The 22420-nt window shown below is 39.0% G+C and overlaps 2 protein-coding genes and 1 long non-coding RNA gene across 3 annotated transcripts; 1 reads left to right on the forward strand and 2 right to left on the reverse strand.

Moving 5' to 3' along the window:
- Positions 1 to 950: 950 nt before the first annotated feature.
- On the reverse strand, positions 951 to 5103 carry LOC122971347 (neurogenic differentiation factor 2-like). Its single transcript, XM_044337947.1, has 2 exons — positions 4633 to 5103; positions 951 to 2488 (listed from the first exon to the last, which is right to left on the reverse strand). Exon 2 carries the CDS (start codon positions 2473 to 2475, stop codon positions 1402 to 1404), a length of 1074 nt encoding a protein of 357 aa, XP_044193882.1. The 5' UTR covers positions 2476 to 2488; positions 4633 to 5103; the 3' UTR covers positions 951 to 1401.
- Positions 5104 to 7389: 2286 nt separating this feature from the next.
- LOC122970639 lies at positions 7390 to 9920 on the reverse strand. Its single transcript, XR_006399280.1, has 3 exons — positions 9835 to 9920; positions 7883 to 7972; positions 7390 to 7772 (listed from the first exon to the last, which is right to left on the reverse strand). It is a non-coding gene; the product is annotated as an uncharacterized LOC122970639 (long non-coding RNA).
- Positions 9618 to 20968, forward strand: LOC122970638 (protein phosphatase 1 regulatory subunit 1B-like). Its single transcript, XM_044336776.1, has 5 exons — positions 9618 to 10053; positions 17030 to 17113; positions 18126 to 18201; positions 19467 to 19595; positions 19725 to 20968. The coding sequence occupies exons 1-5, from the start codon at positions 9925 to 9927 to the stop codon at positions 19835 to 19837; spliced, it is 531 nt and encodes a 176-aa protein (XP_044192711.1). The 5' UTR covers positions 9618 to 9924; the 3' UTR covers positions 19838 to 20968.
- Positions 20969 to 22420: the final 1452 nt, after the last annotated feature.

Below are 22420 nucleotides of genomic sequence, written 5' to 3' on the forward strand. Positions count from 1 at the left end.
GTGATCTCCAAGGAAACATGCTGTATGCATTTTTGGAGGGATACACCTTATGAATAAATCCAATTAAAGCCATTTGCCCTCAAAACCTCCTTATATTATTCGCTGTCATGTGCAAACTGGAATGACTCTGACAATAAAATAAAAAGTCTAAATTTCTTTCTTTTTAAAGGTGCAATCTGGTTATTTTTGCAACAACTTTTCAAAACACTTTTGGTGTGTACTGTGATCCTTAAAAAAAGCAATCAATCAATCTCTTATTTGACGTGCTTGATTAGGTTTCATGCCTTACATGTCCAATATGCAGCATTTCTATTTTCACTATTTAGACACTGTATTCACTATTTCATTGATTTATAACCAATTAATTGTTCATTATGTTAGCCTAAACCATTTAAGATTCAAGAATTGTTTAGTAGTCGTTTTGTGGCCTGTTCTTCAGATATTTTGTGGGTGATGTAAGCCAGTGATGTCACAGATCAAGTCTTCTTATAACAGAAATTCCTTAAAAAATAGATGTAGTTCTGTAAAGGGCCTCCTACCATACAAGATCTTTTTTTTGACAACTAAACTGGTTTTTTACCATGTTTTATTTTCTGTTTTGTGGTAAATTCCCAAACCAAAATTAAGGTCAATCTCAGAACTTGTAATATTCATGCACAATCCACTGTGAAATTTAAATATATATGTTTTATAACATAAAAACAAGCTAAGCAAAATTGTTTTAAAATACATGTATATACTACATGTTTATATAGCCTAATTTATTGTCAGTATTGGGCTATGTGGTCACCAAAGTTAAGATTTAAGACATAATCTAAGAAATGCCTTTCTAATGTTTAAAAATTACAATTTTCAATGTATAAAGTTCAGAAATAACTTGAAATGTTTTAATTTTGAGACAAATTCACTTAAAACAAGGCAGAATATGCAGCCAAACATTTAAGATGATATTATTTCAGATGAGCATTTTTTAATTTTCCAAATTTTATTTATAGGATAATTGAATAAAAACGACAGAGCCACTGACTTCTGCCTACATACCCTCACAGTCCCAGAGTGAATGCTCCCCTGGTATTCAGAAGATTTGTTCGATCATATCAGACAATTATAAAACATTTTTTTTATTTCTGTTGCTCGTGTCATAACATGTTTCTTGTAGGCCTATACATCGTTTATGTCATTTGCTCTCATTCTGCATACAGGATAATACTGGACACACTGTGATTGAATGTACAACAGTAGGGATGACATCAGTAAGAATACAGAAGGTTATCAGTGGACTCTTCCTGTCACTTTTATCTCCCATCCTTTCTGAAGCCCCTCTTGCTTACCAAAACAATATTACACGTTATAGGATTGTCATTATAAGGTCAATAAGCCTGATTGGACCGATGCAGGGGCTCAGTTGTGGAAAAAAGCATTGAGGTCCTCATACGGGGGCGCCCTGTCATGGTGCAAGTGCACGTCGTGGAAGGGTGGAATGTTTTCCGAGTGCGCACCACCGCTGCGCGCACCCGAGGGGCCAAAGGGTAGGCTGTGGCTGGGTCGAGACGTGGTCAGTCCGGAGTAATGCATAGAGTAATGATAGTTCCTGTCTGTCTCAGAGGACTCTTGCTGCCTCCCGGACAGCCCGCCGTTCAGGCAAACGGGCGGGCTCTGCTGGCCCTCGTAGTCCGGGCTGTTGTAGTCAGGGGACGTCCCGCCCGGCGGGTACACGCCCTCGTACCCAGAGCCGTATGAGTGGCCCCGCAAATTGATCCCACCGGTGCCGGGCTGGTAATGAGGACTGGCGATGCGAGAACACCGGTAGGAGTAAGGGTGGACGGAGAAAGGAGAACTGGGCATGTGGAACCGAGATCCGTCTGAACATGGTTCAGTCAGGAAGTTCCTGGTGTTGAGCTGCAGGCAGCCTGCCACCAGGTTGGTAGTGGGCTGGGACAGGCCTTTACACAACATCTGCACGTAGGCCACCACATCTGGACGTTTCCCGTTGCGTAAAATCTCTCCAAGCGCTAATATGTAGTTCTTGGCCAGTCTCAGAGTCTCTATCTTGGACAGTTTCTGGGTTTTGGAGTAGCACGGCACCACTTTGCGCAGATTGTCCAGCGCAGAATTCAAGTCATGCATGCGCGTGCGCTCCCGCGCGTTGGCCTTCATTCGACGGACTTTAGAGCGCTCCGCGCGCGCTGGAGTCATCTTGCGTTTCTTCGGGCCGCGCTTCTTGGGTTTGTCTCCACTGTTCTCATCCCCGCAATCCTCTTCCTCGGCCTCATCATCTTCATCATCATCGCCTGCCATTTCAGACTCTGCTCGACTGCTGCCTTCCTGCGGCTCGTCCAGGTCGTCCTCGTCGAGGTGACAGTTCTCGTGATCTCCGTCCTTGTTCTTGCAGTCCTCGCTCTCATTGTCCTTCACCCAGTCTGCCGCGAGCCTCTGGACGTCCGGCAGCACCTCGCTGAATAGACGGCTCAACATTGTAGCAAGCAACCTGCAAGAGAGACAGTCAACACTTGAGCTGGAATGTTCTGCCTGCTGCTGTTTACGCAGCCTCAGGTGAACCTGCCTCACTGAGCTCTCATTAGGTGATGTGAGGTATATGTTCCTTAAAGGGAAAAGCTGACTACAATAACTTATTCTGTAAATGTTTCACAAACTGTTTGTGGTATTCATCAGTGTGGTTGTCCACGTAATGGAAGGCCTGTACTTTTTTATCCCGTATTTTATCTCTTTCTCATAGCCTGCGTAGCCCAGCTTTTCAATGATATGTTATATCCCCGTTTAATATCTCTAGTTAAGTTGCACAAGACACCTATGAGCGAACTTTCTCTCAGCTTTAGGGAAAGGCAGGTCCAATAGGCCCAAAACCCGGCTCGAAAGACTAAAAACGGCTACAGACTGAAATGTCTGAAATATGTCCACAGGATATATTGAATATCGGTTAAAGGAAAAATGTTGCCACCTTAACATTAAAACCTTAGCGTGAAATAAATCCACATAAGTAATAATAAGCTAAATTGAACAATCTATATTGTATTGGTTGTGGTTTTTAGGCGTTTTTTTAGCCGAAATTACATAAAGTAAAATGGCTGAGCATTCTTTAAAAATTTCGATAAAACTGATTATTTTACGGCCAAAAAGCAACAGCCTGGGCCACCCCATCGGTCTCCACATGTGCCTCGGTCTGTCCCCTCAAGCAGTCCGGCACAGGGAGCGGTGCTGGCCTGCTTCAGCAGGTCCCCAAGGGACGCATTAGGGTGCGGGTCGCCTCTCCCTCTTCTGTCCAATAAATTATCAATCTGGAGGAATTCCAGCACACTCAGGCCTCACACTGGACCACAAGATCCCAAACATTTTCATGTGTTTGAATATACAGGTTTTTATACAACCTCATTTAAAATTGAGGAGATTTATGTTATGAATAGATCCACATAATTGCAGAAAGGATTTTTCAGAAAGTGAAATAATAATAAAGACATTGAAATACATTTTTTTTCCCCATGAGACCACCTGCAGCGTCCTCAAGGACCCCTGTGCGGATCCATGAACCTCATTTTGGAACATACCGGCACAGCAAAATCATTATCTGACATTTAATTCTCTGAACATAAGTCTGTGGTTTTTGTCGGCTCTTAGTTCAGGGGCCTACGTGTAAGAAAGCAGCAGAGTGTGTTTTAGAAATTGATATTTTTTCCCTTCATTTAGATGGTTTATAGATTAATCAAAGCTGTTAGTGTAAAGGAGCAGGATTTAACGACAAAAGATTACTAATTAAATATTTGAACATCATAATTTGGCTATTAGTTTCTGGTCATAATTAGTAAGGCCATTAAAGTATCTCCCCCTCCTTAATGTATTGGTAATATATTCACCAATAAACAGAGCTACATTTAGGCTCGTTGTGTAAAGTGAACATTTAAATCAGTAGCTACAAAAGCTATAATCTCTCATAAATCTATGTAGATTTCCCGAGTATCCTGAGATCAGCTGTGCTTGTGGAGTCCAAGGACGTATTTTTTTTCCTAATCTTGTAAGCACAATGTAATTAATGCCAACCAATACCTTGTCAATTAGCCTGCGTATCTCTATGGAGAATACTACCCCCACAGTGCTCTGAGGCGCGTCGTGCAGGAACACACACACACACACACACACACACACACACACACACACACACACACACACACATACACACACACACACACACACACACACACAACCTCTTTAGGTATTCTACTAAAATATAATTCTGTTTTGTTTGTTTTTTACTTTACACACTCAAATGCTCCTTTTATAAATTAATACAATGCAATTTATGAATACAAAAGTAGGATCTCTTGGGCATCAATGTTGATTTGTAGATTCACTGAAATAAAATCTATCATTTAAACGCAAGTAGATCAATACCCTCGATTAGACCAGCGATAAAGAGACTGAAGAGGAGATTTAAATCCTGTCAGATCACGTCGCATGTCAGAAAAAGATTTTTTTTTAAAAAGGGGGGACCGGAGAGAGACAGGTGTGATAAATAAAATAATCTGTGACAGTCTAATTCCTCCCTCCTCTCACACTACAACAGGCGTTAAAACAAAGACAGAAATAAATCTGATAGTCTAACATTGATTGGAAACCTACCTCCGCGGTGGAGCTCAGTGATGGGGCAAAGCGGGTTTGTTTACACCATCTCTCTCCGGGTGGGTATCGCATCCACACGCCCTGCACGGATGCTTCTGCAGGCGAGGCGCTGTGTTCTGCTCTCACACCTCCTCTCTCTCTCTCTCTCTCTCTCTCTCTCTCTCTCTCTCTCTCTCCTCTCCTGCCACCCTGCTCTATCTTTCTCTCTCTTTCTGTCTGTCTGCTTCTGCTTCTGCTTCTGCTTTTGCTGCTGCTGCTGCTGCTGCTGCTGCTATCCCCAGCCCAAACGCGTGGAGGGAGCCGTGTGGCACCTCAGAGGCAGGACTGGGTGGGTTACATACCAGCTCTGATGCCAGGCCCATATGGCTGGCACGTCATTGGCAAGAGCCATCACATGAGAGCCGGTGATTGACATGCGGCCGCATTCACAGAGACTGGCTTCCCCTGGGGGAGAGGGACTCGCCATCTGTCACTGAGCTGAAAGAGAAAATGGAATAAGGAGTGAATGGCACAAAAAAAAAAAAAAAAAACCGCACTGGATTCAAACCGCTTCTGTTAGTCTCCATCTTTGGGAAAAAACGGGGTTAATCTCTTATAGGAGGTTTAGAAAAACAATCCCCTTACGAGAAATAATTATAGTAATCCTATAATGATAAATTTCAGAATGATATCATTCAAACATTGAAGGAGAGCACCTCAATAGGATTGTTATGGGATTACTTATAGGTTAATGATTTATAAGAATAAGCTGATGAATATAAATAATAAGCCCTATGGGAACATTTTAGTGGCACAATTAGAAAAAAGAAAAAAACAACAACATAAACACAGAAATAGGAGTAACTATAATAGAAAATTTTGCAAGGCAAGGCCAAGTTTCCAAAAAAGGAAATTCACAAGACAGATAACGTTCACACAAAGGCCTGAGATAAATAAGGCACCCGCCATAAAGATCAGAGTCAGGGTGCAATTGCCTAAACGAGTCAATTGAACTGAGCTAAGCAGAGCGTCTTGGTTTGGGTTGCCAGGCTTGGCACAGGTGCTGGTGGGCAGGCTGATGCCAAAGGTGGCAGAGGCACAGATTGCAGAGAGAGGATGGGACAAGACAAGAGCGAGAGACAGAGAGAAATAAGAATGTAAAATATAGAAGAGGCAGGCTGCTCATCATCATAATGGTGGTGGGCTGCAGTTTATTGGTCACTGTTCACATTCTCCATTAAGTGGAAGGACGAATATGTTTGAATGACGACTATAGATCTCAGTATTTCATGGCTGTCCAGTCCTCTCTTCTGCTGATGAGGACCTATAGCTGAGGTCACACCCCAACATGGTGCCCCTGTGTTATTATCCTGTTGGCACAAATGTAAAGACTGCAACAAGATAACCTCACATTCAGTCCTTTAGTAAAAAAAAAAAAAAGTATATTATTAATATTATTTTAAAATGTGGATGTACTTACATGCAGGTTCTTCCTTATTCTTTAAGCCAAATGCTGCTGATGTACAAGTTATGTATTTTAGGGTTATAAAAAGCTGTGGGTTAGCATGTAATTGACATTTCATAAAACATAAAATGACATTACTCCTTACTAAACATTAAATTGACATTTAACTAAAGGATTTATTTACTTAAGATCTCTGTTTCCCTATAAAACAATTAAAAAAAAATTTCTTCCTGTATAAACCACCATGCAATAACTGTTAGCCTATAATTTGTCTTGCACCATGGAAAGTAACATTACAGTGACAAACACTGTTTTTTCTCCTATACATAACGATGAGATTTAACAGTTTAACATAAGAGTCTTGTTCATTTAACTGTTTTATTCATATTGGGTTTGAGTGATTTATTTAAAGGTGAAAATGTAGAGATCAGGAAGAGTGAAACATAAACTTGATACCATAACAATAGAACAGCAGATTGCTCTGTAGTTTTGTAGGTTGTTTCAAATTAACACTGTTCTTTATACACTATCAGTCAAGTGTTTGGTTGAATTCACACAAGAGCAAGATTCTCAGTTCATGTGCTATCTCCAGTTATAAGTGGGTGACATCTACTGGTAATTAAAAGCAAGTGCATGACTGTCTTTTTTCCCAACATCCAACAGGATTTAGAGGGAAGCTTTTTCTTGTATAATGTGTAGTGGATATTGTTTCTGCTAATAATAAATAACCACTTTCTAGTAATGGAGACTAGAGTGTGTGACAACAACAATCATGTGTCAATAACATCCAAGACTTCATTCCAGTTTTTGTATGTTTTATACCATGAGGCTTTAAAAAATATTATTATAGAGTTATCTGAATGATTATTATCTTTCATTATCCGATTTGATTTTTTTATTTAATTTGAGTTTTTCTGATTGGTTTACATTTTCTGAACATTTCATACTTTCACTCACTGTTAAATGTGTTATTTGAATTATTAACTAAATGAAAGATGTGTAAATTACATATTATTCCCAGAATAACTTGCTAAATGTATGTATATTTTTGATAATGAACATTGCAGATAATCTGCACAATGTTTCTTATCATATTACAGCAGTTAGTCATAAGGGACTGTTGGCGACTCCTGGTGGTGATATGAAAAAAGACACTGTGGCAGACAGCAGCACTCACATCATTGATAGAAACACTGGATTACACTGGATTACACTTTACAATTATCTTTTGTGGTTCTAATACTATAAACCTATAGATTATTACTCTGCAGCTCTGTGTATGTTAATGCTATCTGAGTGACTGTAACGTGGGATGTTGTGTGTTTAAACCCTCTTTTCTTTTTGTCCTCTGTTTGAAACCAACAGATACTCACTCTTCATATGACGCCTAGTTTCAGGTGTGATGTTTTATACTGAAAAAGAGCCCATATGTTCATTTTGCAAGGACACCAGCTGAACTGTACTACAGAGGTGCTATGTTTGACTTCTTGAGGTGGAAGTTTTGCTTCTTATCTGAAGGCCTGCAGGTCTGCTGTCAGCATCAACTCTCCCTGCAGCTGGCAGAGATCCAGAGCTTCTCTCAAGTTCACTTCAGTACAGGGTGAAGCTCTTGTGGGAACAATGATCACACTTGGGATCTTCTGGTCACAGGACAGGCTGCTTTTCCAATCAAACTGCATCGGATCTGAGTGAAAGCCTCGAAGAAAATGAACAATTAGCTTGATAACAAGAATTTGTGAAACTCTCAGTCCAAACACATCCACAAATGAGGGCATCCTTCTCTCTCCTCACACACAGACATCTTACCTGCAGTTCTGTGTTTCTCTCCTTTTCCTCTCTCCATCTGTTGATCTTTCCATGTTTCACCTCATCTTCCTTGCTCCCTCCTTCTCCTGGCTGCACAGTAGATTTAGCAACATTATTAAGCAATTAAATGAATGAATGTAATAAAAATGATTCATTTTAGGTTGTGCAGATTTCTGTGAGGTCAAGAGTCTCCATCATATTGTTGTATTGACATTTAATGAAAGGCCAGCCGTTATTTGATATATACACAAACCATGCATTGGTCCACCCTATACTACCATCTGTTATACATTTACAGGTTGTGATCACTATCACAAACACACACAGAGAGACACATGCTTACGCATTACGGTTACTCTACTGCAAACTCTCAACAATGTGAAGAGAAATCATTACCATGGCAACTTATTTCCCAAGTGACTACAGTACCACTATATTTACAGTTCATATAATAGCCACTGGAAAAAGAACAGCCAGTGTTTTGGCCCTACCCTGTAACACAAATAAGAAAAAATATGAAAGAACCCTTTGTTGTTGTTTGCATAAAGACATTTCACAACAACTGTGTGATAAAAAATGATCTACATCCTCATTGCCTACCATTAACCTGAGCAGTGAGATATATATCGTTTATTCTGCTATATTCTCACTTAATCCAATGCAATCTGGGTTTTAACCTCCATCCCCAGATCCAACTCACTGGTTGCAGGAATATCAACAACAGCCAAAATGTGCAATAAAATAATAAAGTAGATCCTGTCATTATTGTAACTGGTTCAGTTTGACTCATTGCTGCCTTTAATTGCTCTGTAAGTATTTTTAATATTATCTTAACTGTCGTTTTCTGTTTTATAGGCTATAACTTGTCTTTCTAAAAATGTATTTACGAATATCATGATGATTCAAAGAGTGTGTTTTGAACTTGTGTGACACTGAAGGCATCTCAACAGTTTTAGAAATGTTTTATTTCCAGCCAGTGGTGAAAAGTAAAAGTAACTACTTTATAATTCCACTCCACTACATTTCAGAGGGAAATATTGTACTCTCTACTCCACTACATTTATTTGACAGCTTTAGTTACTTTTCAGATGAAGATTTGACACAATGGATAATATAACAAGCTTTTAAAATACAACACATTGTTAAAGATGAAACCAGTGGTTTCCAACTTTTTTGGCTTTTGACGTTTTACAAAAAGCAGTTTGTAGTCGTTTAGAGAAAAAGTCCAAAAACCTGAAAACAGATTTATGTATCAGAACTTTGTTTTTTCTTCTTTCTTCTCCCATTAATCATCTCACGACCCCTCAGATTTATCTGGTGACTCCTTGGAGGAGTTGGGAAAAACTGGACTAAACTAACTAACTGTATATAAAGTAGTTCAAACTAGCTTCATCTCCAGCAGCTACAACAGTAACATGCTGCTTACACAGTGATGCTTCAGTATTAATAATCTAATGATGTCATATATAGTAGTGAGAATATAGTATTTTTACTTTATTACTTTTATTTAAGTAAAGAATCTGAATATTTCTTCTATCACTTTTTCCAGCCCATCTCAGGGGGAAATTGCTTCCTGGTCCACTTTTAAAATGCGATGTTTCCGACAGCAACTGAAAGCGTCATAAAGCCTGAGCACGCTCTCCCCACCTTCACACCCCTCCTCTTCTCATCACACAGCACAGGTCCGTATTATATACACAGAGGGAGCGAGAGAGATAAACACACAGTGAGAGAGAGAGAGAGAGAGAGAGAGAGAGAGAGAGAGAGAGAGAGAGAGAGAGAGAGAGAGAGAGAGAGAGAGAGAGAGAGGAAGCAAGCACAGCTGACAAACGCAACTCAAGAGTCCAAAAAGAGCAGAAGAGGACTCCTGGGACCTAAAAGATGCTCAACTAACAACTAAATTATTATTTTTTAAAATACAGTTTAGTCGTTTTGGTAGTCATACGGCTTACACAGGCAGTTACATCTGAACTGACTCCGGACTGGACATTTTAGTTGGACATCTGTGCGCTTTTGGCTGTGGAGGTGACAGGCTGGATGCCATGGATCCGCTGCTGCCCGCAGAGACGGAGGTGATGGAGCGAGAGGCAGACAAGGAGGCGAGGAGGAAGATCCAGTTCTCCGTGCCTTCCTCAGTGCCCACCCAGCTGGACCCGCGACAGGTGGAGATGGTGAGAGCGAGGGGGTGTAGTGTGGACCATTCATGGATGATGATAGTGGTAGTGGCAGCGATGTGCGTGAGCGTGTGTGCGTGCGTGCGTGCGTGTGTGGTAAGGAGGTCAAATCTGGGTCATATACCAAATCTGTTTGAAGAAGTGCCCTTTTTGTGCATCCTTAAACTAAAACATCTAAACACGTTGACTTTTAGACTTTTGCGAGGTTTAAATGCAGATTGTTTATATTATGAACGTTTTCAGCTGGTAAATTAACTCTTAAAGCGCTGCATGTACCTGGTTTTCTTTTAAGTGTTCTTCAATATTGATAATGCAAATTATTAAACATGCTTGCCTCCAACTTTCATCATCAGTAGTGAGTAGTGTTGCCCTCCTCTGTGGCATCTGAAGCATCATGACTCCCCGCTGAGGTTGACAGACAGTTACATAATCAGTCTAGCACGACTTTGCAGAACTCTGTATTTTGATGTTGCGTATTACTCTGTGGGCAGTAGGGTATGGGCAGCATTGAGATTAAGCTGAGCTGTGCAGCCTCAGTTTTTTTTTTGTGTGTTTTTTTTTGTTTTTTTGTTGCCCTTAAAAGTGATGAGGCATCTCTGCCCATCAAAAGGAATGGAAGAGGAGGATGAGGAGGAGAGAGAGAGAGAGAGAGAAGAGGAGGAAGTGAGGGATAAAGCACTGGTAGTAGTATTAAAAATGAGATTATGTGCCTGAGTAATAATGCCCTTAAACCACATGTGTGAAAAAAAAATGTAGAAGATCACATTGTTAGTCATATAGTGGTAGTGGTGGTGGTGGTGTATTATGTAAAATATATAAAGTATAAGTAAGTAAATACATGTGAAACATGCTGACCGGATCAGATAGAAACTATGTTAGTGAAATAGTGCAGCATGTTCAGGAATAGTAATTGCCTGCAGACTGTATGCAAACCAACAAATGGCAGCCAAATGATATTTTACGTAGGTTGATGATCCATTTCTTCCACTTCCACAAAATACATTCTTGTCTTAATGACAGGCTGCTGGGAAAATCTCATTGGAGAGCGGGTGCAATGTCAGGAATCCTCATCTCTTCCCAGTAGAGGATTTTCAAGATTTCATGCTGGCATCTGCTTGGAGAGCTTATTTCAGCCTGGAATGTAAAAATAAACTAATAAATCAATTATATAAAAACTCAAATATTTCTCACACATCTGTTGTTTACCGCCCAACTTCCAGTCTCCAGAGTTTTGAACTAGATTCGTTCCTTCTTTTGCTTTTCTAAGCAACCCCATGGAAATACCAGCGTATTCCTTCTGAAACACTTCTGAACACTGTTTTTGCTAAAACAACTCACTGATCTGGGTACTTAATTATTTTCTTATGGTAATAAGGTACTTTACTCAAACAAATTATCCAGGGAAGTTTCACATTATTGCTAATAATAACATCTGCAGGCTGCTCATTACTGCCATAGTTTTCTATTATTAAGATCCATTCCTGTCATAAATTTCAAACCCATAAATGCTCAATGACAGCAACACATGGTAACATAAGCCAAGTCCGTTTTCACTATAAGACGCCCAGGCAATTTTCCGGCTCAGGACCAAGTAAGATTACCGTAAACCTCCGCCATGGATCTAATGAGAATAAAAGAAGCATTCCCTGGTAAAGCACGCAAAAGGTTGCAAGGTTATTACATCATAAGACGTCTTAGGATATGTCTACTTATAGTCACCAAAGCATCCCTTATGCTCTTATGTTACAATAAACGGGAAATCGGACTGCGGAGGATCATGTTTTGATGAAAATGATCGCGGAGAACAATCAGCTGGTGATGTAAGATTTCTGCAATCCTTAAAATACCAGTAAACCATTACCTGCAAACTAATCATTTACCCCTTCACCTTCCCCTTTCTTATTTTCCAACTTAAGATTGTTTTTCAGCAGCCAGACTCGATGCATAATGTCTCTGTACATGGACACATTTCTAATTTCTGCTCCTGTATAATTGACCTCAGCATGTTGTTGTTGGTTCTGGGAAAAGATCTTTGTTCAAAGCACCTGAAGACCATTTCTTGTTAACTCGCTCATTTTCCCAAACCACACTGCATATTTAACTTTCTGGTCACACATGCACTTGTCACTTGCCTTTAGGCTACCGCTGCCACCTGCCCTGTAATCTAATAGCATACATCACTGCTTAGATCCAGAAGATTTGGTAAGTGAATGATTTATACAGGAGTGACTGCTCAAAACTCATGTTCATCAAGACCACTTTAAGTGCTGAGAAGATCATTGCCACATCACTAGTCATCTCAGAGCAGCCCTGTGAGGTTTGATCGAGGATGTCTCGTCCTTTTGTAGCCTATGTGAAAGGCTGACCCTGCTGACTGAAACTTGTGTGAATTTCAATGGGACCAGCCAACAGAAGTCTACATGGGGTGTGTGTGTGAGGGTCAGCCAAGTGCTTGTGTACAGCATTTCCTAAACACAGACAGAGCATTAGCATTGAAATGGCAAACAATAGTGTGGAAAACCAGACAAGTAGAGAGATAAATAGAGAGAAAGGGAAGAGACAAGAAAAAGACAAAGAATAGCAGAGTGAGAAGAAGGAAACAAGAGAAAGATAACTGAAGGATAACAGAAGGCATGTGAGAAAAGGAAAAGGGAGAAAAATCATCAGCCGAGGAGATGACTGATTAAAACCAAAGAGATTAGCTGTGGATGACTGAGGCCTAAATCAAGGGCAAGAACAACTCATGCCAACAATAAATTTTCGCCACAGTAGAGCCAAGAGCACTAAACTCCAGTAGAGTCTTATACAACAAACTCAGAGTATTCACTTCTCTCGTTAGCTCATTATTCCCATTTACAAACTGGAATGATGGCAGATTAATAATAAGCAATCTGAAACCGACCAGTGATCAAGTGCAGATGTAAAAAAAACACACACATCGACATCCCAGTTGTGCATGTGTACCAGTACGTGTGTGCGCAGCCCTCTGTTTCATCCCTATTCCTGTTCAAATCAGATGTGATGTTAGAATTTCTTCATTGGAGAACAAAATGTCAAATGCCAATGTGTCATGGCCAAATCAAGCTCTACAAAGGATTATTCACAGAATAAATTGAAAGCATTGAACAAAAAAAGGGATTTATTCTTTCATTGCATATTCTTAATTGTACAGTGGATAGGTTATTTCAGTATAAATGGCTCATAGGACACTGTACCCACCGAGTGCTGTCATTGTGCGATATAAACATCCAGATTAATGTATTGAAGTTGAATGTTCAATAACCGTGAAGGTCATCCTACCTACCAAAATAAGGTGGGGGATTAATGATTCCCTATGTGAGCACTAAACTGTCTTTTTCAGAGCCACAAAGACAGAGCTAATACAGTGTTGTTGTAATGTTTTTGTCTTGACATTTTGCTACATGGTTCTCAAACTGGGAGTAAGAGGATGGAGAAAATCTGAATTTATAAACACGTCAGACTTGCACAGTTGGCCAAGTGTTTGGTCCAGCTGTCATCACTCACGCTGGCCATGGCATGGTGTTGTGTGACTGGTCACACCAAAATGGATTACTTATTCAAGTTTTATTTACCAGGTGGTCTTCGTTGTGTCGGCTGAATGTCAGTCAACAACAAAAATGGTGGGGGTGTACTGTAAACCTTTTGAGCAATATTTCTACTTAAGCACCCAATAATGATGTAGATTTTAAAAAAATGTTTTAAAAAGGACTTGAGGTGATAATTGCATGTAAATTTGATGACCTTTGACAAGAGTTAATGGAGTCACATAATACCTTGTTAGCAATTTGAGCTAATAGTTGTCATTATGTCATATGTCATACGGAAAATGAATGTTTCTTTAATTATGGGTAAAAATTGTTAGTAGCTTATATAACTTTTTAAATATTGGGATTTTTTTTATCCAATAAATGTCCCAAGGGTGTGTCTTATTTTTGTTTGCTGTCATCCCAAATTAAACAAAATTATTGGTGCTCTGAACTGAGAGGAACCACCTACATCTTTCTGTGGCTGAGCATGACAAGGTGATGTGGGGGTGGATAAAAGCTTTTGTTTTACAAATCAGGGTGACTTGCTCAATGATAAATCTTTAAGAACAAGCGAAACAAAGCTTCATTATGTACTGGAAGGGCTATTTGTAACATGAGCAAAAAGCAAAACAAATTCAAAACATGTCCACACTAATAACTAATTTCTGCACCCAGTAGATTACATACAGTGAGCATACGCTCAGGAAGAACCGTATGATACAGTTACACTCCTCAAACAATTCAGCCCATTTACAATGTCAACAACAATATGTAAAGCTAGTGTTGTAAAGTAATACAATCCTTTTTACAATACCAGGGAAACCAATATGCTACCAGCTAATCAACAATATAAGTTGTAAAAAATAATGTCAGACAAATGAAATCAGTCTTCCAATGCAGTTGCACTGAGCTACCAAAGACATTTACAGGCATGTTAGACATGCAAAACAAGAACCCGATGTAAGTATTATCATCCCTAGGCGCTTGACCTTCTGGCAACTGTGTGGAAAAAAACACTCAGAAAAGGTCACTTTGTCTCTGAAAAGGCTCTCAGGCAGGTGCTTAACCTGCAGTTTGGTCCTTTGACTGCACTGAGATATGTATGTCTTTCTGTCTGTCTGTGTGCGGTGTTGCTCATGTTTATTAGGTTGTCACATTGAAATGTTCGTGTTGACACATTTTGAACCTCTAATTGGATGCCTTTTAATTCATATTTAAATTTCTTCTCCCACAATGGCCTGAATGATGAATATGTATGAATCCAGCATGCAGAGTGAAGCAAAAGCAGTAAGAGTTACTCCAGAGTGAACACTGCCCACACATTGCATGCCTACACTCTTAGCCCTGATTGGCTTGGCAGGCACTCGTATCTCACAACAATCGCATTACCATAACACGTTACAAAATGGAGATAGGGATGAGTCTATTGTATATTTCATAACACTTTGAGCTATTGTTCGCCAGAGGCAGGTGTTTTATTCTTGTGTTTTATGGGTGAAAATTACATTTGCCCTGTGTGTGTTTCTAAGAACAATGAAATGTCAGTTCAGAAACAATCCATCTACCATCGATAATGGCTTCCTCAGCCAATATCCACAGACTGTTCACTTGTCTTTCCTGACAACACTATCTTAAAACCGTGTTTTTCACATACTGTGTGTTAAATGCTGTTGTGTGACCATCACACTATATTTTGTCCTGTGTACATCCCCAAATAAGCTATATTGTCTGCTAGCTGTCATCACACACAAGGGTGAGGTGGTAAACATCCTATTAATTGGCTAATTGGCTGCAAGGCAAAGTGAGATGTTTATGAACAGAACTGAAAATTAGTAATTGTAACTTCAGCTATGTTCATGATTAGCACCAGGGTTTTTCTTAAGTCTAGAGCTGCAATGATTTATTGATTAGCCAATCGACAGAAAATTAATATGAAACTATTTCGGACTGTTGATCAGACAAGTCATTTGAGGACACCACCATGAGCTATAAGAAATTACTATCACAATTTTCTGATATCTTATAAACAAAACAATTATTTGTTTAATTGAGAAAATAATCAGCAGATTAATCAATAATGAAAATAATCATTAGTTGCAGCCTTACTTAAGTCATATAGTTTGAAATGTCCTAGTGGCAGAAGTACGCAGATCATTGCTAAGTAAAAGTAGCAATAATACACAATAAAAATACTCCATTACAAGTGAGAATTAGTACAGAAGTATTGGCATTAAGATGTAAGGAGTACTTTAATTTTGGTTGAGATGGAACTAATTTTAACTACTTTATATGCTCTGAGGCAGTTTAATCAGTAATACTGCATTCTCTTCTATAAACTGATTGTATGTTCTGTTTTTAAAATCTTGATCTGAAAACTAAGAATAAAATTAGTGAAGTAAAAAGTACAATATTTACCTCTGAAAAGTTGTGGAGTAGAAGTATAAGTAGCATTAAATGGAAATAAATGTACTTAATTGCAATTTGAAAAGTCTATTCAGAGTGAATGATTTTGAATTACTTCATTTACTATTCCATAAGATTGGTAAAACATCTTGTGCAATAATAATCATTTCATACCAGACTGAAATTGATTTGAGATGCTCAAGTTACATCAGTTGCATAACTGTTACTGGTGCCCATGACTCACTCTCCTTCACACATTGCATAAACATAACACATTGCACAAAAATACATAAAGATGATGTATCAACAGGAACACAGATGTAGAGTATTTCAGCCTATAGTTTGTGACCTAAATGGAGATATCAGGTTGTATCCAGCAACAGTATAATACTTTAATATTAACAATAGCTGCAATAAAACCTGCAATATATTTCTCTGTGTTCACATAAACCCTTTTTTATATTCATTTTACTTAAGCAACACGTGAAAGATTGCAAGATTAGTTGGACAGAAGAATGTCCCCTATCATGAAGAAATGTCAAACTCCCATTGAATTATTATTTAGCAGTAAGATGTCAGCTTGTCCAAGAGGGATTAAGTACATGTCAACATACATCTGATAGTAAAATAACACACTGGACATCACATTTGGAAAAACCTAAATGATTATGATCAAGTGATGGGAACATGCTGTAAAATAGTAAGCAAATTTCAGTAACCCAGCTGCCATCTATGACAAAATGTAATCCTGATTCAGGAACAATCTGGACAACAACCTTCTGAATGTTGTTATGTGTAATGATTTGAATCTTCTTGTACAGTTGTCACAGGAAAATCCTCTGCATGCGTAACATCAAGAACCACACAGCTGCACCATTGTATTTGATAACCATTCACACCTTGTTTTTATGAATAGGGTTGTTTGTGATCAAGCTTTCCACAGGAAAAACACATATGCAAATATATGCACATTTTCACAGTATGGTGCAACAGCAGCTGAGTCTCTCTCTCTTTTTGTTGAGATTCGACGTCGGAGGCCAACACCTGCGACCCTCTTCAGACTGACAGACCCGCCGTCACCAGAGGAAGACAGCGGGCCTCACCAGGTAGATCACCTACAGTTGTGTGGACTATCATTCTACGCAGACACTGTTTAGAACGTGATTTAATGTCCCTCACCATTTTGCATAATAAGATTATATATTGTAGAGGAGACAATTAATGAAGCACTATAAGGCGTGTCTGGGCCATTGTAGAAAGGTATTGTGGGAAATAATGGAAATTATTTGGCTAACAGAAGCAGAAGTGCATTAGGTGAAATGAGAGAGAGAGTTAGTGCACCAAAAACATTTCATTCTTCCTGGAGCTAATTTAGCATCTCACATTAATCATAACACAATATATGTTTGCAATATCAGGTGGAATTTTCCTTTAAAGTGCAAAAAATTGATGAATTAAAAAATAAAACAGTAGATTTAAAGGACCAGTATGTAAGATTTAGGGGGATCTATTGGCAGAAATGGAATATAATATTCATGTTTTAATTAGTGTATAATCACCTGAAACTAAGAATCGTTGTGTTTTTGTTACCTTAGAATGAGCCCTTTATATCTACACAGGGAGCTGGTCCTCTTCCACGAAGGCCACCATGTTGCACTGCCATGTTTCTACAGTAGCTCAGATTGGACAAATCAAACACTGGCCTTTCACATTTTTCATGAGTTTCATGGCCACTGTAGGTTCTCCTACACGCTTGGAAGGGCGTTGGGGGTACACACTGGTCCTTTAACTCTAATGTGTTGTGTAATTAGTTGCTTTATTGTGTTTGCAAGTACAGGCAAAAAGGTTAATCTGAGATAAAATGCTTTTTTAAAATCTTAGCACTGTTTTTTTCTCACATGATTTTCTCTTACTTTTGCTGTTTTTCCACTATAAGACTAACAATTTGAAATAAAAAAAAATAATAGCAATTAACTACATTTCATAATTTATTCGAGGGTACAACACTTTGGGGCGGTGTATGGTATTTCGACCAACTCCACTGGTATAATAGTAATCCATTGCACATACTGTACATCGTTCAGTTTAATTCATTATTTCAATGTTTGACCTCTGCAGTGGGTTCTGGGAGAAAATGGAGTCTTGAAAGCCAAACTGGTTAACACATCAACCTACCAGCCACCTTCACTCAAAGGCAAGTGCACAGTCTTGAGTGTGTTTTTGTGTGTTTCACACATGTGTTTTCATTTACGTAACTAACACAGAATTTGGGAGACCTAATTCTGCTGTGGCAACTGACATGTGGTCTATATCTGCTTGGGATACGTGCATATCCAAAAACTGTAGTGAGACGTGTGTGTGAGTCTGTTTGTGAGTGTGTGTGTGTGTGTGTGTATGTGAATGTGTGCGTTATGTGAGATTAGGAGCAGAGACAGCTGTGAGTCTGTTCTGGATCATCCTGGATTAATAGGGCACACAGCTGCAGCATGGTCGCACATAAACATACACACACACACACACCGACAGACACACATAGTCACACAAATATAAACATACACAAACTCATTACTATAAATATGTATATAATATATTATTTACTATGTTATTTACTTTTGTTTTCTGGGAACTGTGTCTCTTACCCTTGCAATCATTACTGTTGCTGTTCATCATGTCTACTGTAATATATCCTTCCTCCATATTCTTGACATGCATCCATTTATAACACATTTTACAGTAGCAAGTATTGTTCTGTTGGATGGATTCGGTTTGATATGCATCTAAAAACACATGCAGAAACTCTGTAAGCTGGGAGTTTCCCACCACAAGCATGGCCCAAATAAAAAATGACCTGTAAGAATCAATGACTTTGCCTTATTGCACAGTGGGATGGTTGGTTTATTTTAATTGCTGGGAATTACTGCACATGCCTTATCTTCATGTCAACATTTCCATTTACTTTTAGAGGCTGGTATTGACTGATTGGATTTTATTTATATATTTGTTCTTCTGCCTTTCTCTATTCATCCATTTATCCACCCATCATCTAACCATTAAATGGATACTTGAGCAATTTAGTATTGCACTTCCATAAAATTGGGGGACTCATAAGAGACAGATTTTTTTTAAAAAGTTGTTCAATATTGATGCAGGAGAGACAGAGATACAGCATCTTTAAGTGTGCCTTTCATTCGACTCTACCTGCCTGGAATGTCTTTCACACTCCACATCCCTCAGTTTGTACAGTAAAGAAGGATATTCATTAAAAATTTGTAGTTTCCAAGCTCAACCTGAGATAACCTTAATGACAGCATCAGGTTGTATTCTCAGACTTTAGAAATCTTCTGCAGAGCCACAGCAGCAGTTTTAACAGGCCTCGTAGTACTCCTCTCAACAAGTGAGCTGGTTTTCACATGTAAAATTGGTGGAGTGTTCTTTTAATTTGTATATTTGTGATTTCAGCTGTGCAGAGGATGGCCCAGGCTCACCTGTCCTCCCTAGACATGAGCTCTGTGGACAAAGAGGAGCCCTCTTCTGGGGAGGAAGAGGAGGAACATGAGAAAAAGAGCCAGCAGACAGCTTCAGGTACAGGTAGGTAGAAGATCAGTCTTGTATAAACAGACAATCTGTCACATTGTGCCATTTTTCTAACCCATATTAGCACTTGCAGAACACATAGAAGTTGCTTACACTTTCTTCCCTGATGTAATTTCTTGGCAGATCTAAGAAAAGAAAGTAAACCACACAGGGATCAGTCTGCTTCACCAGACAGTTTGACCAGAAGTGCTGATCATCACGGAGCCAAAGAAAGAGACGAAGGAAAGGGAGAATGACAAAAGAAGAAGGTGGAGACAGAGTGAACGGATCTGCTTTGCATAAGACACGTATGGGCCATATGTGTGTGTGCATGGGTGTACATATGAGGGTGTGTTATTTGGGTCTGTGAGTGTGTGCATGCATGCGACAAGCGAGTCAAATGTGGAAAAAAGTGGGGGTGGAAAACAGACGGTCATCGAGGAAGGTCAGAATATTAATGAGCAGGTGTGAGGAAACGTTTAACCTGAGACTTGAAGAAAATCCCATCTCAGTCTGCCACAGAAGCCAGGGCCAATCAGCCAAGGACACTGCACAAAAAATATGAGAATTGCAAAGAACTATGGCACCTTCTCTTGCGATTATGTGTGTGTGTGTGTTTTTTTTTTTTTTTAGATTCAACAGGATTCAAGATATCAACATGTATTCTGACACTTGCGCCTTTGGCAGGTTTTCCGCATGCATGTGAGAACATTTTGTGCACAGTATTTCACTACATTGGTGCTAAAACACACATCAAGAACAACCAGACACAGCAGCAAATGCACATGGCTCAGGACAGGATCTCCATTTGATGCAAAGGGTCAAATAACATATACTTGACATTACCCTATGATAATAAATTTTACATTTTAGTCTAATCTGTAGTGTGATGGCCACAGTGTTTTTGCTGAATATGTAAATGGCCGTGAATGAATAAGGTATACACTATATTAAATTATATACTAAGTATACACAATAACTGGAATTTAACTCAATGCATATAGGGCTGCTTTCACATTTAAATCACAACTTTCATTTTGCTTTCCTCAACCTTGTAAATGTTTGGGTGCAAGGTCAAGGAAATCAAAGGAAGATGGATTACAGCCTATCTGAGCGCAGTTACAGTCACACCAGACCAGATTACATCATATCATACTAATCCAACTAATCACGATAATGCAGCGCAGTCTCTCTGGTTTGACATAATGAAAGGTCTTTTTGTAACATGCTGATTAGTAAGCATTATCTGTTCAGGGTGGCAGAGATGTTTGGTGGGAACTGAAAACATACCTATTTTTTTCCAAAATAATACAAATGATAAGCGTGAAGATTCATTGTCAACCTTGTATATAAACAATGTTTTGTGTTGGTTGCTAATAAAACAATTGTAATGGGCTCCTTGTGTTTGTGTGTGTATGTCTATGGAGTTAACCTGCAGGAATGTATGATGTTCCAATTTCTAAGAAAAGAAAGACAAAACACTTTATTTGGCATTTCAGACAACACATGGGGTCAGGATGTAATTAAGACATGTGACAATATGTGTTTGCAGCAAATAACAACTGACAGAGAATTTTATTAGATTAGAGGACACTGAACAAGTTTTTGGACTGTTATCTTTGTTATTGCCCAGTCTTGAATGTACACAGACTGTCTGTTTACTGTATTCCCAAAGGTCTGAGGAGGTCAAATGAAAAATCCAACCAACTAACAACCAATGAGTAGCAGTAGATAGACCCACCATAGACAATTTTTTTTAGGGGGGGCAGGGGATCTTTAGGGGGAGATAGCAGGTCAACAGTATATGCCACATATAAGTGGTATATGTCACCTGAAAGTTGAGAACCTGAAGATTAATTTAAGATGCAGCTCAGCACTGTGTGTCAAGTTTTTCTAGTCATAAATCTATAATTAACATTATGTTTTGGTTTGGTGCCTGTTCAAATTTTGAAAGTTTAGAGTGTATAAGGGCTTAGAACATTATGATGGAAGTATATGATGGCCATTCCCATGCTCAATTATGTTTCATAAGTTATTTCAGCAATTTTTGGGTTGATACCAGATTTGGTGCAAGATGTAACTATTTTTGACCACTCGAGAATTGATAAAAATTGTCAAAAATTCCATCAAAATACCACATTAAGACACCAAGACCCTGAGGAACACCACAGAAAAATTCTGTGCTGTGATTTGGTGTCAAAACATTTGGAGATTTCTGTAAGAATTGCATTTTTCGGGGATTGGATGGCAAGCATTTATTTTCTTTAAATTGCTCAGAAACCCACTCTTATTGTCAATATACCTAGGAAAGCCATAAATCCTCTGAATGCCCAAGGTCTCTAGTTTGTGATTGTAAAGTTTCATGAGGCTGTGATTATCCTAGAGGTCACAATAGGTCATTTTATACAGTGATTTCAAGTTTCAGTGGTATATTGAAATGGCTACTATAGGGACTAACACATGAATACATTTGAGCTCACTGTATCCACAAGAGTCTCAGCTTTCCAGTCATAATTAATTCATGCATTTTCAAGACTGTTTAGGGACCCCTGTATGCAGAAATATTCAAATACACCATTTTTAGAATAAGCAAAAATAACACATTTACACTGCATGCAAAAAAACTGCAGGGTTTTCACCCAAAACTCCATGGGATTAGTGGGAATGTCTGTAAAGGGGAGACTCATGGTTACCTATAGAACCCATTTTCATTCACATATCTTGAGGTGAGTGGTCAAGGGACCCCTTTGAAAATGGCCAGGTCAGTTTTTCCCTTGTCAAAATTTGGCCTAAATTTGGAGTATTATTTAGCCCCCTTCCTGACGAGATGGATGCCTCAG

This window comes from Thunnus albacares, chromosome 20 (assembly GCF_914725855.1).
Source record: "Thunnus albacares chromosome 20, fThuAlb1.1, whole genome shotgun sequence".
NCBI lineage: Eukaryota > Metazoa > Chordata > Actinopteri > Scombriformes > Scombridae > Thunnus > Thunnus albacares.

Coding starts and splice junctions, on each gene's coding strand:
- LOC122971347 (XM_044337947.1), bottom strand. CDS start 2,475: ATGTTGAGCCGTCTATTCAGCGAGGTGCTGCCGGACGTCCAGAGGCTC.
- LOC122970638 (XM_044336776.1), top strand. CDS start 9,925: ATGGATCCGCTGCTGCCCGCAGAGACGGAGGTGATGGAGCGAGAGGCA. Junction 10,054..17,029: donor ACCCGCGACAGGTGGAGATG/GTGAGAGCGAGG, acceptor CTTTTTGTTGAG/ATTCGACGTCGGAGGCCAAC. Junction 19,596..19,724: donor GCAGACAGCTTCAGGTACAG/GTAGGTAGAAGA, acceptor ATTTCTTGGCAG/ATCTAAGAAAAGAAAGTAAA.